Raw genomic sequence first — 17667 nt, 5'->3', positions numbered from 1 at the left:
TTTGCGAAACCTCCAAACTGCCCGTGGAGAAGGTGTGCCCTCTCTGAAGTGCATATCAGACACCCTCTCACAAGGACTGAGCCTGTCAGTCCTCACTGGTTTTCTCTTTGGCACTTTCAGTCTGTCTTGTGTTTCTTGTTCAATCCACTGTGATTGGTTGGTGTAACAATCCAACATCTCTGGTCTCTGCGGGTTTAGTGTATCTGTAAGAAACTGGCTCTATATATACTGCGCCAAGTGAGGTACAGTGTGTATAGTCCAGGTGACCCCAGAGGTAGGTAGAGGTTAAAGTTCGATAGAACCTTACTCTCTAAGGTGGTAGCTTGGTCGAGCAGTAAGGCAGTATCAGAGAACAGTGTAAAGCATTTGTTGTACCCACTCAGCCAGCAAATGAATTCACACACTCGAGAACTGAACTCTAGGCCAATGGTTTGTTTATGAAAATATACTGCTGTTTATTTTTAGAACCAATCAAGCCTGGTACAGGTAAGCATTAATACTTTTCAGTGAGAAGTTACTGCATTTATAACAGTTTTAAAAAGCAATGAAGATTGTACTTGATTTGATTTCCAGGAGATGCAGTAGGTTGCAATACTTAGTAAATGCAGGACATTGACATGAATGGCTTTTTAAAGTAAATGCAGGTAAACTTACTTTTGCGTTACTTTTGTAATCCAATGCTGGACTCCTAGGTTCCGCACTGGGACATTTACTTAAAACAGCTAAGTAATTTCGTATTCGTAGTTTGTATGATTTTTAAAGAATATTTTCAGATTTCAAAAGTCCACACTTAGAAACTTTTTGGACCAGTCCAGTGAAATACATAGGCTTTTCCTGTAAACTGCAGGCAAGTTACTTTTGCGTTACTTTTATGATCCAGTGCTGGACTCCTAGATTCAGCACTGGGACATCTACTGAAAGCAGGTGAGTCATTACGTTTTTGTAGTTTGTACGAATTTTAAAGAATATTCTTGTATTTCAAAAGTTGACACAAACTTTTTCACAAAGAACCCCCAATGTTATCCTATGGAAAGAAATTCAATTCACAGGTAAGTTACTTTCTAGTTTCTTTTCTTACTCAGAGCTGGACACCTGGGTTCAGCACTGGGACCTTTCCTGCAAACAGTTGAGAACATTTGGTTAGGTTATTTTTGCGATTTCTAAAGAATATTCTTAGTTTTCAAAAGTCAACACTTTTGGGAGAAAAAGTGTCAATGTTATCCGATGAGGAAAAGCAGGTTATCGGTTTCGAGGTAAGTACTCGGTCTTTGGAGTTAGGGTTCTGGGGTTAGACTCAGGGGTCTCCCAAGGTCAGTGATGCACTGTTGTTGCACCCTCAGCGGCACTAGGGCAGCCGGGTGCAGAGTGTTGAAGCCCAATGTTATCCTATGGAGGATAGGGGGGCTCCGGTTGGTGGCTGCTGGCAAGCAGGCCACGGGGTTGTGGGAGCAAAGCTCCTAGGGTTAAGCTCAGGGCAAGTTTGGGACCAAGTTAGCACAAAAGGGGCACCCTCAGCGGCACTAGGGCGGCCGGGTGCAGGGTGCAGTTTTGAGGTCGGGTACCCTGTTGATTTCAATGGAGATTCTCCGGGACAAAGTAACACTGCAGGCTCGGGGACGACGATCTTCCAGGAGTGACCACCACTTCGAGGGGTTACTGGGGATGTAGAGGGTTGGTTAGGCACTGCTGGGCTGGGCACACAAGGCCGTGGGGCATCGGGTGCAGGGGTGCCTTTGGATGTCGGATTTTCTTACCCGCTCTGGTCGCGGTAGGGGGGGGTCCTCTGGATTGAGGCTGCAGGCATCGTCAGGAGGCTTGAGGCAGGTCAGGGGTCACTGGATCTCGGGTCAGAATCAACGGGGGGACCTCCTCGTGGTATTTGTCCACTCGAGCTCGGGCCGGCTCGGTGTGTGCAGAGTGTGCTGGATTTGCATTTCCTGGCTGGCACCAGAAGCTGCAGTTCAAACACATCCGGTGTTCACGGGAGAAACAGCTTGGAAAGTGAAGGCAGGCAGGTCCTCCGGGGTTTTTGAGGTTGCCGGCTGCTGGACACGCCGGGGTTTTGCAGGAGCAGGTTCGAGGTGAGTCAGGCCTGTAGGGCGGGGGCCAAGTCAGTGGGCGTCGTCCTCTTGTTAGCTCTGCGCTGCTTCTCGTCCTTCTTCTTCTCTTCTCTTTCTTGTAGTTGCTGGATCTGAGGAAGGAAGGTTCAGGGTGCCCCTAAATACTAAATTTAGGGACGTTACAGGTAGGTAACGGGCAGGGACCAATGGGTCCCTTCCCTGGGGTGGGTACACCCCCTATTCTGCCACTCTCCAGTGGGAGGGGGGCAGCAGCCTGTCCCTGGTTGGCTGGGTCCCCCCATCTTCAAGATGGTGGGGACTCGATGTTGTGCTTCACCGCACCTCCCCCTCCTCACTTGTTTTTCCCCGTCGGTTCTCCCGCCCAAAGTGGGGAGTAGAACCATTGGGGACCAGTTGCTGAAAGCAGCAAATGTTCTGGAGAGGCTCACAAAGGCGGCTGGTCTTTGAAGTCTCTCCTTTGTGAACCCTGCCCATCCTGGGGGAGGAGGCTTGGCACCTCGTCCCAGGATGTGCATTGTTTCAGGCCCCCGAGAGCAGCAGTCTCTTGACCCAGGGGTCCAGAAACATGTCTGGTGGTGGCAGCCTGCGCAGCCATTCAGTCAGGTCGCTGGGAGTTGGTCGAGTTTCAGGGGGCATCTCTAAGATGCCCTCTGTTGTGCAATTTACATTAAATCCCACACTGGCATCAGTGTGGGTTTAATGTGCTGAGAAGTTTGATACTAAACATCCCAGTCTTCAGTGTTGCCATTATGGTGCTGTAGAGTTCGTAATGACAAACTCCCAGCACTAATACTCTTAATGGCAGCACTGCACTTACAGTGCCCAGGAATGGACTTGGGCACTGTAGGGGTACAGGTGCATTGTAGGGGTACAGGGCTCATGCACCTGTACCCTCACCACTGGCATAGGGCACCCAGCTAGAGGGGTGACTGATGTATGCCAGGGCAGTGGTTTGTGGGCATGGCACACAGGGATGTGTGCCATGTCGACTCTTCACTTTGTTCTGCACCAAGGCACTCAGTCTGCAAAGGCAGTGTGTGAGTGTCAGGCTACAGGGCCTTTGAGGGTGTCACCTCAAAGCCCTTAGAGGCCTTCTGTGGTCACAGTGCCCTGGGTACCTGTGGTACCATTTACCAGGGGATGACATGTGGCCAGAGATGCCAATTAGGTTTGTTTTTGGGGAAAGAACCTGATTGGCAGGGACCCAGGGCACACCAAGAAAAAGTGCATCAGTAGTCTGGCAAAAAGTGTTGGGGGGGGGGGGAGGGGTAGTGCAACAGTAACCCACTTTCCTACAGTATCATGGTCTAACATTTCTGATCTCTTTTGATTAAGCGTGCCTGAATCTACCTTCTCTGGTCTCTGCTGGATGAGTGTGTCTCAATCTAAAATCTCTGGTCTCTGCAGGTAGAGTTTGGTTCTGTCTACCATCTGGTGTCTTCTGGTTGAGTGTGTCTAAGTCTAACACTTCTTGTCTCCGCTGGTTGACTGTCTTAGTCTAGTATCTCTGGTCTCTACTGGTTCAGAGTTTCTCGGTTTAGCATCTCTAGTCTCTCCTGATGGAGGGTGTCTCAGTCTAGGATCTCCTGTCTCTGTCGGTTGAGTGTGTCTCAGTCGAGCATCTCTTGCCTCTGCAGGTTGAGTGTGTCTCCATCTATGTCTCTGCAGATTCAGTGTGTCTCAGTCTAGCATCTCTTGTCTCTGCTGATTGCGTGTGTCTCAGTGGAGCATTTCTGGTCTCTGTCGGTTGAGTGTGTCTCAGTCAAACAACCATTGTCTTTGCTGGTTGAAGGTTTCTCAGTCTAACATCTCTGGTCTTTGCGTGTTGAATGTATCTAAGTCTAGCATATCTGGTCTCTGCTGGTTGAGAGTGTCTCAGTCCACCATTTCTGGTATCTGCTTGTTGGTTGTGTCTCCATCTATGTCTCTGGTCCCTGCTGGTTGACTGTGTCTCAGTCTAGCATCTCTTGTCTCTGCTGGTTGAGTGTGTTTCAGTGGAGCATTTCTGGTCTCTGCCGGTTGAGTGTGTGTCAGTCAAACATCCCATGTCTCTGCCGGTTGAAGGGTTCTCAGTCTAGCATCTCTGGTCTTTGCTGGTTGAATGTATCTAAGTCTAGCATCTCTGGTCTCTTCTGGTTGAGTATGTCTCAGTGCAACATTTCTGGTCTCTGCTAGTTGAGTGTTTTTCCATCTATGTCTCTGGTCTCTGTTGGTTGAGTGTTTCTCAGTCTTACATCTCTTGTCCATGCTGGTTGAGTGTGTCTCAGTGGAGCATATTTGGTCTCTGCTGGTTAAGTGTGTCTCAGTCCAGGATCTATTGTCTCTGCCGTTTGAATGAATCTAAGTCTAGCATTTCTGGTCTCTGCTAGTTGAGTGTGTCTGTGTCTAGCATCTCTGGTCTCTGCTGGTTGAATGGTTCTCATTCTGGCATCTCTGGTCTTTGCTGGTTGAATGTATCTAGGTCTAGCATATCTGGTCTCTGCTGGTTGAGTGTGTGTCCATCTGGGCCTCTGGTCTCTGCTGGTTGAGTGTGTCTCAGTCCACCATTTATGGTATCTGCTAGTTGATTGTGTGTCCATCTATGCCTCTGGTCTCTGCTGGTTGAGTGTATCTCAGTCCACCATTTCTGGTATCTGCTAGTTGAGTGTGCCTCCATCCATGTCTCTGGTCTCTGCTGGTTGAGTGTGTCTCCATCTGCGTCTCTGGTCCCAGCTGGTTAACTATGTCTCAGTCTAGCATCTCTTGTCTCTGCTGGTTGAGTGTGTCTCAGTGGAGCATTTCTGGTCTCTGCTGGTTGAGTGTGTCTCAGTCCAACATCCCTTGTCTCTGCTGGTTGAAGGGTTCTTAGTCTGGTGTTTGCTGGTTGAGTGTGTCTCAGTCTAGGAACTCTTGTCTCTCCTGGTTGAATGTGTCTAAGTCTAGCATTTCTGGTCTCTGCTAGTTGAGCGTGTCTTCATCTACGTCTCTAGTCTCTAATGGTTGAGTGTGTTTCCATCTATGTCTCTGGTCTCTGCTGGTTGAGTGTGTCTCACTCCAAAATCACTGGTTGGGTATGTCTCAGTCTAGCATCTTCGGTCTGTGTTTATGAAGAATACTACGGGTTCCTCGGGTGGTGGTTAGTTGTCCCTCTCTCCCACCAGTGATTATCTTTGACATCTTGTTCGCTTTTTGTCTCTGAATCCCTATCTTCTAGAGATGTGTTTCTCAGTTGGTAGGGCTCAGTCATTATTAACTTCTGCTCTCTTTGACATCTTCAGTTTGTTCTTATTGTTCTTTAGCTCTGACACTTCTGTGGCCAAGGCTTACCTGGTGTTTTCTTCTCCCACAGACCTATTATCAGCGATTGCAGCAGGAGTGGTTCTGCTACTCTGGAGTTTTTATCAGCATTGTGGTGTGCCAGATGGCGGATACTTTTATTCGCAAAACGAGAAAGAATACAATTTTTAACAGAAATTTTTTGAGGTAAAATATAATCCCTGTCAAATATTGCATCGTAGTCTCCTGGATTTGTAACCCATGGCTATGATGTGTAAAACCACACCTGCCCATAAACTGCTGTGTAAACTTATCTTTCCTAATAACATTAACTTACCCATCACCAAATTCTATCTCCTCCCTCTGCTCCGTACAGCTGAACCCGTCAATTACCCAATGCTAAGACTTCCCTCTCCACTGTACATCTGAACCCATCCATGACCCAACTATGACCCTTTCTTGACCACTGTACGTCTGAACCCATCCATGACCCAACTATGACCCCCTCTTCTCCACTGTACGTCTGAACCCAGCCATCATCCAACTATGACCCTTCCTTCTCCACTGTATGTCTGAACCCATCCATGACCCAATGCTAAGACGTCCGTCTCCACTGTATGTCTGAACCCATCCATGACCCAACTATGACCCTTCCCTCTCCACTGTACATCTGAACCCTTCCATGACCCAATGCTAAGACGTCCGTCTCCACTGTATGTCTAAACCCATCCATGACCCGACTATGACCCTTCCTTCACCACTGTACGTCTGAACCCATCCATGACCCAACTATGACCCTTCCTTCTCCACTGTATGTCTGAAGCCATCCATCATCCAACTATGACTCTTCCTTCTCCACTGTATCTCTGAACCCATCCATGACCCAACTATGACCCTTCCTTCTCCACTGTACGTCTGAACCCAGCCATCATCCAACTATGACCCTTCCTTCTCCACTGTATGTCTGAACGCATCCATGACCCAACTATGACCCTTCCTTCTCCACTGTATGTCTGAAGCCATCCATCATCCAACTATGACCCTTCCTTCTCCACTGTATGTCTGAACCCATCCATGACCCAACTATGACCCTTCCTTCTCCACTGTATGTCTGAAGCCATCCATCATCCAACTATGACCCTTTCTTCTCCACTGTATGTCTGAACCCATCCATGACCCAACTATGACCCTTCCTTCTCCACTGTATGTCTGAAGCCATCCATCATCCAACTATGACCCTTTCTTCTCCACTGTATATCTGAACCCATCCATGACCCAACTATGACCCTTCCTTCTCCACTGTATGTCTGAACCCATCCATGACCCAACTATGACCCTTCCTTCTCCACTGTATGTCTGAACCCAGCCATCATCCAACTATGACCCTTCCTTCTCCACTGTATGTCTGAACCCATCCATGACCCAACTATGACCCTTCCTTCTCCACTGTATGTCTGAAGCCATCCATCATCCAACTATGACCCTTCCTTCTCCACTGTATGTCTGAACCCATCCATGACCCAACTATGACCCTTCCTTCTCCACTGTACGTCTGAACCCAGCCATCATCCAACTATGACCCTTCCTTCTCCACTGTATGTCTGAACCCATCCATGACCCAACTTTGACCCTTCCCTCTCCACTGTACATCTGAACCCATCCATGACCCAACTATGACCCTTCCTTCTCCACTGTATGTATGAAGCCATCCATCATCCAACTATGACCCTTCCTTCTCCACTGTATGTCTGAACCCATCCATGACCCAACTATGACCCTTCCTTCTCCACTGTACGTCTGAACCCAGCCATCATCCAACTATGACCCTTCCTTCTCCACTGTATGTCTGAACCCATCCATGACCCAACTATGACCCTTCCCTCTCCACTGTACATCTGAACCCATCCATGACCCAACTATGACCCTTCCTTCTCCACTGTATGTCTGAAGCCATCCATCATCCAACTATGACCCTTCCTTCTCCACTGTATCTCTGAACCCATCCATGACCCAACTATGACCCTTCCTTTTCCACTATATGTCTGAACCCACCCATGAACCAACTATGACCCTTCCTTCTCAACTGTATGTCTGAACCCATCCATGACCCAACTATGACCCTTCCTTCTCCACTGTATGTCTGAACCCATCCATGACCCAACTACGAACCTTCTTTCTTCACTGTGCTTCTAAATCCATCCATGACCCAACTATGACCCTTCCTTCTCCACTGTACGTCTGAACTCAGCCATCATCCAACTATGACCCTTCCTTCTCCACTGTATGTCTGAACCCATCCATGACCCAACTATGACCTTTCCTTCTCCACTGTATGTCTGAACCCATCCATGACCCAATGCTAAGACGTCCGTCTCCACTGTATGACTAAACCCATCCATGACCCAATGCTAAGACGTCCGTCTCCACTGTATGTCTGAACCCATCCATGACTCAATGCTAAGACTTTCCTCTCCACTGTCCATCTGAACCCATCCATGACCCAACTATGACCCTTTCTCCTCCATTGTACATCTGAACCCATCCATGACCCAACTATGACCCTTCCTTCTCCACTGCGCGATTGCTAGTGGTCAATTCTAACAACCTTGAGGCCAAGATTCTCGCACGCATGTAAAGTAGCAGTGATATAGCAAGATGAGGGAGCTGAGGCCCAGGGAGGCAAATCTTTGCCCAGGACCACAGCATGGCCAAATACTACAGCCAAATGACCCCATTGTGACCGCATTTTCTGCCACATGTGCACTCTGTCCGACCTTTTCTCTGGTGGAACTCATGAATCTGCTCTTCTGTCCATTTATATACCCCTAACTGGCTTCAGAGATCAGCGCGACTATATTTCTATAGGAATTATTTATCTTACATCAGATACTGCAGATAGTTCTAAAATAATCTTAACTCCCCAGACAGTCCTGCTAGATGTGGACTTGGTTTTGTGGTTCTTGTGGACCCACAGGATGTGGGATAGTAACGTGAGGTTTGTGATGTTTCAGGAACAAGATGATCTTCTTGGGGGTGCTGTCACAGATCGTCATCGGGGTCTTCCTTTGCTACTGCCCCGGCATGGACGAGGCTCTCCACTTTTCACCTCTGAGGTAAGTCGAATCCTGTGCTGCCAGCACCAGGGACTGCCCTAGGGGCATTCTGAGGGAGTGTCACTCTGGTACCAACATTTTTTGATGCTGGTGATTGGGGAGCGGGCTTCCCCAGAAGGGGAGAAGGTATGCAATTGGACAAAACCCTGCTCAGTGCAGAAACGCTTCAGAAATTTTAAGTTGTATGAATTGTATCCATTCATTTGTGTAGATTTATATTTATTGTGTTTGGGTGTTTTGTAAAGCGCTGCTAATCACACATTGGTAACATCAGTGTGCTTTTGTTGTGGGTGCACATAATGGAATGCATTACTGAACCAGGCAACCCCTCTAGTAACAATGCGGCATGCTGGGGACTTGCGCTGTCAAACATGTAGCCCAAAAGATGACAGACCTTTAAAAACATAATCACAAAAGCCAACAGCAGAGAATCCTTAACTTAGGTTTCTTATTGGTGATACAAGTCGGAAGTTCTTCACTTGGGTGAGGGTGTTGCTACGCCTACCACCGATAGGCATGCAACAACCCAATAAAATCTATATGTCTGATATACTGCCCTCTTTAAAAGAATATCAGAATGAAAATGGCATGTACAAAGAGAGGGGAGATTCACTTCTGTGTTAAACTAGTTTGAAGATATATGTGAGCAAAGCTTGTTTACAGTCTGCTTGGCTCCTAGCAGATGCATTTAGGCAAACAAAAAGTCCCAGAATTCTCTTCCAAACAGTAGATTTCTTTGGTCTTGAAATGAAGTTTTGTGACCTCTCGTCAAAGATTCCAGACCAGTTCTAATGATGGTACTTGACTGACCGGGGAGTCACAAAAAGAGCCGTTGCAGTACTTCGGCGCCGTCATGCTGATGTTTCGATTGTATCAATGTTTGATTTTTTCTGTCTGTCCTCATCAATCATACTCTTTCCCACTTTCTTTTCTTTCTGTAGGATTCAGTACTGGTTCGTTGCCATTCACTACGCTATCCTGATTGTGGTGTATGATGAACTACGGAAGTTTTTGATCCGCACATTCCCGGGGTGTAAGTTTTTGCTTCTCTTTTGCTCTTGACGACGGTGGTGGTGGAACCGTGGTGATTTGTTCTGGTAAAGGCACAGATCAGCACTTCTGGGGACTAATGGCTGAGTGTACTCCTTCTATTACCCTATGATATGTAGAAACTAGGTTCCATCACTCTTCAGCAGTACCTCACTCTACACTGACACAGAAATGTGCAGGTGGCAGTGAAGTGATAATTATGAACCCACTGGGCCTGCATCAACCTAAACCAGCTCCTAACTACCAACTCATTCACACACGCATGCACCACAGGTCTAGCACAGCAGAAATGAAATTAACATGAGATTGCCTTCCACCATCTCAAGTTAGCCCCTACATTAGTGATTGATGCATATCGTGGCCTGAATATTTAGATGATGCAAATTAAAGCTAGAAAAGGAAAATGGTCTGCGGAGGAGGTGAGCAGATTCTGCTCAGCCCAAGACCTGGTTATGCAATCCAAAGTGATGCTTACGCTTCACTGCCTGAACCTCTGCAGTATAGGGTCACTGACTGATAGCTGATCTTCAGTTTCCAACCTATTACAAGGGGTGTTGGCCTTCATTGGTACACTCTCCAGTGCAAGTTGTCGTTGTAATGGCCTTCATTTGTAGACCATCTATTACAAGGTGTCCTTGGTTGAGTGTTGGTCTTCAGTGGTAGACTCTCTATTACAAGAGGTCCTTGGTTGAGTTTTTGCCTCCAGTAGTAGGCCCCCATCCCTCAGTTTGTTGCAAGGGTTAATTGATTCACAGGTCTTCAGTGGTAGTCCCTACATTACTAGGTCATTGGTTGAGTAATGGCCGTCATCTGTAGACTCTCCATTACAAGGTGTCATTGGTTGAGCATTGGCCTTCAGTGGTAGACCCCCCCATTACAAAAGGTCATTTGTTGAGTGCTGGCCTTCAGTGGTAGACCCTCCATTACAAGGTGTCATTGGTTGAGTGTTGGTCTTCAGTGGTAGACCCTCCATTATAAGAGGTCATTGGTTGAGTGTTGGTCTTCATTTGTAGACCCTCCATTACAATGGGTCATTGGTTGAGTGTTAGCCTTCAGTGGTAGACCCTCCATTACAAGGGGTCATTGGTTGAGTGTTGGTCTTCATTTGTAGACCCTCCATTACATGATGTTATAGGTTGAGTGTTGGTCTTCATTTGTAGACCCTCCATTACAAGGGGTCATTGGTTGAGTATTGGTCTTCAGTGGTAGACCCTCCATTACAAGAGGTCATTGGTTGAGTGTTGGTCTTCATTTGTTGACCCTCCAATACAAGTGGTTATTGGTTGAGTATTGGTCTTCAGTGGTAGACCTTCCATTACAAGAGGTCATTGGTTGAGTATAGGCCTTCAGTGGTAGAACCTACATTACAAGATGTAATTGGTTGAGCGTTGGTCTTCATTGTAGACCCTCCATTACAAGGTGTCATTGGTTGGGTGTTGGTCTTCATTTGTAGACCCTCTATTACAAGAGGTCATTGGTTGAGTATTGGTCTTCAGTGGTAGACCCTCCATTACAAGAGGTCATTGGTTGAGTATTGTCCTTCAGTGGTAGACCCTCAATTGCAAGGTGTCATTGGGTGAGTGTTGATCTTCTGTGGTAGTCCCTCCATTACAAGGTGTTATAGGTTGAGTGTTGGTCTTCATTTGTAGACCCTCCATTACAAGGGGTCATTGGTTGAGTATTGGTCTTCAGTGGTAGACCCTCCGTTACAAGAGGTCATTGGTTGAGTGTGGGCCTTCGGTGGTAGGCCCTCCATTACAAGAGGTCATTGGTTGAGTGTTGGTCTTTTGTGGTAGGCCCTCCATTACAAGGGGTCATTGGTTGAGTACTGACCTTCAGTGGTAGACTCTCCATTACAAGATGTCATTGATTGAGTGTTGGCCTTCAGTGGTAAGCCCTGCATTACAAGGGGTCACTGAGTGTTGGACTTCAGTTGTAGACCCTCCCTAACAAGGGGTCACTGGTTGAGTACTGGCCTCCAGTTATAGGCCCTCCATTACAAGGTATCTTTGGTTGAGTGTTGGCCTCCAGTAGTAGACCCTCCATCCCCCAGTATGTTGCAATGGTTAATTGATTCACTGGCCTTCAGTGGTAGACCCTCCATTGCAAGAGCTCATTGGTTGAGTGTTGGTCTTCATTTGTAGACCCTCCATTACAAGGTGTCATTGGTTGGGTGTTGGTCTTCAATTGTAGACCCTTTATTTACAAGAGGTCATTGATTGAGTATTGGTCTTCAGTGGTAGACCCTCCATTACAAGAGGTCATTGATTGAGTATTGGCCTTCAGTGGTAGACCCTCCATTGCAAGGTGTCATTGGGCGAGTTTTGATCTTCTGTGGTAGACCCTCCATTACAAGGGTTCATTGGTTGAGTGTTGGCCTCCAGTAGTGGACCCCCATCCGCCAGTGTGTTGCAGGGGTTAATTGATTCACTGGCCTTCAGTGGTAGACCCTCCCTTGCAGGGTTTCATTGGTTGAGTGCTGGTCTTCAGTGGTAGGCCCTCCATTACAAGAGGTCATTGGTTGAGTATTGGCCTTCAGTGGTAGGCCCTCCATTACAAGAGGTCATTGGTTGAGTATTGGCCTTCAGTGGTAGACCCTCCATTACAAGGTGTCACTGGTTGAGTGTTGGCCTTCAGTGGTTGACCCTCCATTACATGGTGCCACTGGTTGAGTGTTGGTCTTCAGTGGTTTACCCTTCATTACAAGGTGTCTTTGGTTGAGTGTTGGCCTCCAATAGTAGACCCCCATCCCCAAGTATGTTGCAAGGGTTAATTGATACACTGGCCTTCAGTGGTAGACCCTCCATTGCAAGGTGTCATTGGTTGAGTGTTGGTCTTCAGTGGTAGGCCCTCCATTACAAGAGGTCATTGGTTGTGTGTTGGTCTTCTGTACTAGACCCTCCATTACAAGAGGTCATTTGGTGAATGTTTATCTTCAGTGGTAGACCCTCCATTACAAGAGGTCATTGGTTGAGTGCTGGTCTTCATTTGTAGACTCTCCATTATAAGGGGTCATTGGTTGAGTGTTGGCCTTCAGTGGTAGACCCTCCATTACAAGAGGTCATTGGGTGAGTATTGGCGTATAGTGGTAGACCCTCCATTGCAAGAGGTCATTGGTTGAGTGTTGGTCTTCAGTGGTAGTCATTCCATTTCATAGGAATTAGGGGGTCGGCCCTGGCCTGGCTTCATTCCTTTTTGGAGGGTAGATCCTTCCAGGTCATGTTGCTGCCTTTCCACTCGCAGGAATACGCCTTGCAACAGGAGGTGCCACGAGGCTCAATATTGAGCCCCTTACTTTTTAACATCTATGTTCAACCCCTAGCGGTTGTGGCTAAAAGTAGAGGGTTGTCGTTGGTGTCGTACGCTGACGACACCCAACTGGTTATTGCCTTTTCTAAGAAATGTAACCACAACCTGGTGAAATTCAAGGAGGACTTGTTAGCGATTGCGGACTGGATGGCTTCAAACAATCTGCAGCTGAATGCTAGTAAGTCAGAAATTCTGCTGTTCGGGAGAGACCGTGACTTGTGGTCGGAGCAATATTGGCCAGACCGCCTAAAACCAGCACCCCTGCCTAAAGAGGCAGTTAAGAATCTAGGTGTTTGGATTGATAGTGGTCTCTCCTTTGATATTCAATCCAAATCAGTAGCAGGGACCTGCTTTGGGCTCCTGCGAGGATTAAAACCTTTACTTGGTGTCTTTAATTTGAAAATCCATCAGACCATTGTTCAGGCCACGATTTTATCTAGACTAGACTATGGCAACTCTCTTTACTTAGGCGCCAATAAGTCCAGTGTCCGGCGTCTGCAAAGAATACAGAATGCAGCAGCCCGCACTCTCCTGGCGCTCCCTAAATCTTGCTCAGTGTCTTGGTTTCTACCTGAGCTACATTGGTTGCCAGTAGAAAAAAAAATCCAGTTTAAAACGTTATGTGTGGCTCATAGAATTCTGACTCATCAAGCACCACTGGGCTCGGCAGATCTGCTAGCCTTTTATGTTCCTCAGCGTACTCTACGTTCAGCTGACCAAGGGTTGGCCTGTATTCCCCGAGTCTTAAGAGCCAGAGCTGGAGGCCGCTCTTTTAGAACTCTCGCGACCAGACTCTGGAACTCGCTCCCAGCCTCCATCAGAGGGATCCAGAATCATCTTGCCTTTCGCAAAGCCATAAAGACCTGGCTTTTTCCGGCATAATTCCTCTTCAGCTGTTACAGCCTCATGTCTTTGGGTGCGCTGGGACGCCCCGTTGCTGGGGCAGCCATGCGCATTATAAATCCTATGATAATAATAATAATAATAATTACAAGAGGTCTTTGTTTGTATGTTAGCATTTAGTGGTAAACCATGTCTAATAAGGAACATTGGCTGAGTACTGGTGTTCATTGGTAGACCCTGCCATCCTCAATTTGTTTGGAAGAGGTCATTGGTCTTCAATGGTTAACCCTCCCTTAGTCATTGAGCGTTGGTCTTCAGTTTTAGACCCTCTCTTACAAGAGGACATTGCTTGAATGTGGCCCCACGGTAGCCAACCCTCACTTCCTCCATTGCAGGGCGTCATTTCTGAGTGTTGACCATCAGTACCAGACCCACCCATCTTCTGCTGCAGGTGTCATTGGTTGAGTGTTTACCTTCAGTAGCAGACCGGCCCATTCTCTATTGCAAGGAGTCATTGGTTGAGAGTTGTGCTTTAGTGGTAGACCTTCCCTTACATGGGGTCACTGAGCATTGGTATTCAGTGGTAGACCCTCCCTTAGAAGGGGTCACTGAGCGTTGGGCTTCAGTGGTAGACCTTCCCTTACAAGGGGTCACTGAGCGTTGGGCTTCAGTGGTCGACCTTCCCTTACAAGGGGTCACTGAGCGTTGGGCTTCAGTGGTAGACCTTCCCTTACAAGGGGCCACTGAGCGTTGGGCTTCAGTGGTGGACCTTCCCTTACAAGGGGTCACTGAGCATTGGGGTTCAGTGGTAGACCTTCCCTTACAAGGGTTCAGTTAGCGTTGGGGTTCAGTGGTAGACCCTCCCTTACAAGGGGTCACTGAGCGTTTGGGGCTCAGTGGTAGACCCTCCCTTACAGGGGGTCACTGAGCATTGGTTTTCAGTGGTAGACCCTCCCTTAGAAGGGGTCACTGAGCGTTGGGCTTAAGTGATAGACCTTTCCTTACAAGGGTTCAGTTAGCGTTGGGGTTCAGTGGTAGACCCTCCCTTAGAAGGGGTCACTGAGCGTTGGGCTTAAGTGATAGACCTTTCCTTACAAGGGTTCAGTTAGCATTGGGGTTCAGTGGTAGACCCTCCCTTACAAGGGGTCTTTGGCTGAGAATTGATCTGCAGTGACTCGTCTGCAGAAAAATTATTTGAATCCTGGGTTCCAGTAACTGTCCCTAGGTTATATGTGGTTATTGTTGGAGATCTGGGTTTTATTATCTGCATTAGGTACATAAGGTCATTCACTGATTGTTGAGCATCAGTGAGTGACCATCGCCTTTAGAGGATCATTGCTTGAGTGCTGTGCTTTTTCACTGACCCTTCCTTATAAGGGGTCATTGGTTGAGTGTTGGACTCCAGTAACTGTCCCTGGGGTACATGGGTTTATTAGTTTAGTTGGGGTGCGCTGACAGATATATCTGATCAATGTTTGCATGTCAGTCTCAAGTAACTATCTCTCAAGAGCATGTCAGTGTGCTGTGCTCTAGTAGCATGAGTAGTTGTGCTCAATGACCTGTCATGTAAGTGTGGGGTCATTGGCTGAATGTTGGACTTTAGGTACTCACTCTGAACCCATCGTTAGGGCTTACAGTGGTTGTCCCCTGAGCGCTAACACGGTAAGACTTTGGAAATGGCCAGCTTTTAACTCCATCTTTTTGTCCATGTTTCAGCTTGGGTCGACAGAGAGCTATACTATTAACCTTCATAAGGCACCACATGTGGGAAAGTGTCGCCACAGGAGTAAAATGTGGACGTTATCCGGCATCGATGCGGCGGGAGTCAAGGCTGGCCCTTCACTCCATCATAGACACTGTGGGCCGCTGAGCGGTTCAGACACAGCGTTTTTGTGTACATAGTTTTCTTATTTTTGTGGTCTGGTTCCTATGGATATCCCACTTAACAATGTTGTATCTATTTCTGTTCTGTATCATTTCCAATAAAAAAGTTTCTTTTCTAAATTCTTTAAGATGTTGGTGACCTTTCCTCAGAACTAAATCTGCGGATTTTAGCAATAAAATGTTCTTTTAATGCAGGATTTTACTTCCAAATTGGCATCCTCTTCTAATACCCTGTCCTCGTCTAAATGTGCTGGTTTTGACATTCAAATAATCATTATACAGGAGAAGCATATATGTAAAAAGAGAACATGTGTGCTTATTTCACTGACATCTGTTGTATTCTCATCGAAAAAGACAGATTTTCGACATCTTGTCACCGCTTGCCACCTCCTGACTAATACCGAGGCTAGATTTTCCCACAGATCTCACCTCCATTATAGATTCTCCCAGAGATCTCACCTCCATTATAAATTCTCCCAGAGATCTTACCTCCAATATAGATTCTCCCAGAGATCTCACCTTCATTATAAATTCTCCCAGAAATCTTACCTCCAATATAGATTCTCGCAGAGATCTTACCTCCATTATAGATTCTCCCAGAGATCTCACCTCCATTATAGATTCTCCCAGAGATCTCAACTCCATTATAGATTCTCCCAGAGATCTTACCTCCATTATAGATTCTCCCAGAGATCTCACCTCCATTATAAATTCTCCCAGAGATCTCACCTCCATTATAGATTCTCACAGAGATCTCACCTCCATTATAAATTCTCCCAGAGATCTCACCTCCATTATAGATTCTCCCAGAGATCTCACCTCCATTATAAATTCTCCCAGAGATCTCACCTCCATTATAAATTCTCCCAGAGATCTCACCTCCATTGGATTTCCTCCATCATTTTCTTGGAGTCAAAGACTTCTTGCTCCAGGTCTGGCTGAATATCTCCCTCCTTTTAAGATTCTGGAGTGAGTTGCGATCTAAGTGAATGTACAAAGTGAACTCTGTGCTTCCAGGCTAGAGACTAGCTCTAAGGTGGTGCCTTGAAACCCTCTTTCTCCAGTCCTTGAAATGAGAGGTTCATGTCAAGCTCCAATGGACTGAGGAAATATTCTTATTTCTCCAAGTATTCTGGCTCTTGTCTTCTAGAGTTAAAGGAAAGCATGACTTACCTGCCGTGCCTTGTTCGTGTCTTCTTCTGCTGTAGATTCCCAAGCTGTGTGCACACCTGCCTTCTAGGGTTAGGACCAGGATACTGCAAGTTGCTTCAGCTTCAGAAATGGCTCCAGTGACATCCCAACGTCACTGTGAAGCTGACAATGCACCGGGGCACCTTTAGATTACAACACAACAAGCTTCAAACCGGTGGAAGTTTTCTGGGAATGTGTACACAGAGGGACATGTTGCTGCGTGGCACATCACTGGGTTTTAGTACCCAGGAAGGCCATGCCAGCCTCATTCTCAAGTGTGGAATGTTGTCTTGATGCAACCAGGAGCCGGTATTTAGCTTCTGCACAGCAAGTTCGGATGCACACAACACTATCTTGTCTGGCCAAACTTGAAGATGGACTTCCCCTGATCGCTCAGAAGGGGTCTTAGCACCCAGACGTCCTGTTGCCCACCTGATGACGAGGTAGGCCACAGAGGCCTGCCCACCTGGCACCCGGTTGCCTTGAAGGTCAGTTTTGCTCTCTGTATACTGACTAACACGTGTGTCTGAGGTCCTCCTTCCTTGAATTGCTAAAGATATCAATGTTGTCACGTCAGGACCCCAAGAGAACACAGTGCGCCAGGTCCTAAAAGGTGGCAGGAGAGTTCTCAGTCAGACCTGGCACAGAGAATGCCATATTCTTACCACTATGTCCAATGTTGTCTGTCAATGGCCACTGGTCAGATCTAAGGTATTCAAGAAGCAATCAGCACCCAGACAGCAGATCTCTAAGATTCGGGTGTGCGTCAGTCATGGTCACTCACTGAGGACCTGTCAGTCACTCAAAAGCACAAGTCTTCTGGCCCTGGCCTGGGCCCAATGCTGCTCCATGGCTCTCCTTTGAGGCCTTCCTGGAGGTTCACATCCTGTAAACCTTCTCTTCACTGGCAAGCTATGCCCTGTGTCTGTCAAGCACACATA

At 47.2% G+C, this 17667-nt stretch overlaps 1 protein-coding gene across 1 annotated transcript in view; it reads left to right on the top strand.

The window, feature by feature from the left end:
- LOC146808681 (potassium-transporting ATPase alpha chain 2-like) overlaps positions 1 to 15655 on the top strand; it is a 69757-nt gene extending 54102 nt beyond the window's left edge. The window contains exons 20-23 of the mRNA XM_085615480.1: positions 5410 to 5543; positions 8348 to 8449; positions 9391 to 9482; positions 15368 to 15655. Of these exons, the coding sequence (XP_085471606.1) occupies positions 5410 to 5543; positions 8348 to 8449; positions 9391 to 9482; positions 15368 to 15396 (357 nt within the window). The 3' untranslated portion in view covers positions 15397 to 15655. The remainder of the gene's footprint in view (positions 1 to 5409; positions 5544 to 8347; positions 8450 to 9390; positions 9483 to 15367) is intronic.
- The last annotated feature ends 2012 nt before the right edge of the window (positions 15656 to 17667 follow it).

Source organism: Triturus cristatus, chromosome 7 (assembly GCF_964204655.1).
Source record: "Triturus cristatus chromosome 7, aTriCri1.1, whole genome shotgun sequence".
NCBI lineage: Eukaryota > Metazoa > Chordata > Amphibia > Caudata > Salamandridae > Triturus > Triturus cristatus.
Note: the sequence above shows the minus strand (reverse complement) of the source record. Positions and strands in the feature narration are given on the sequence as shown.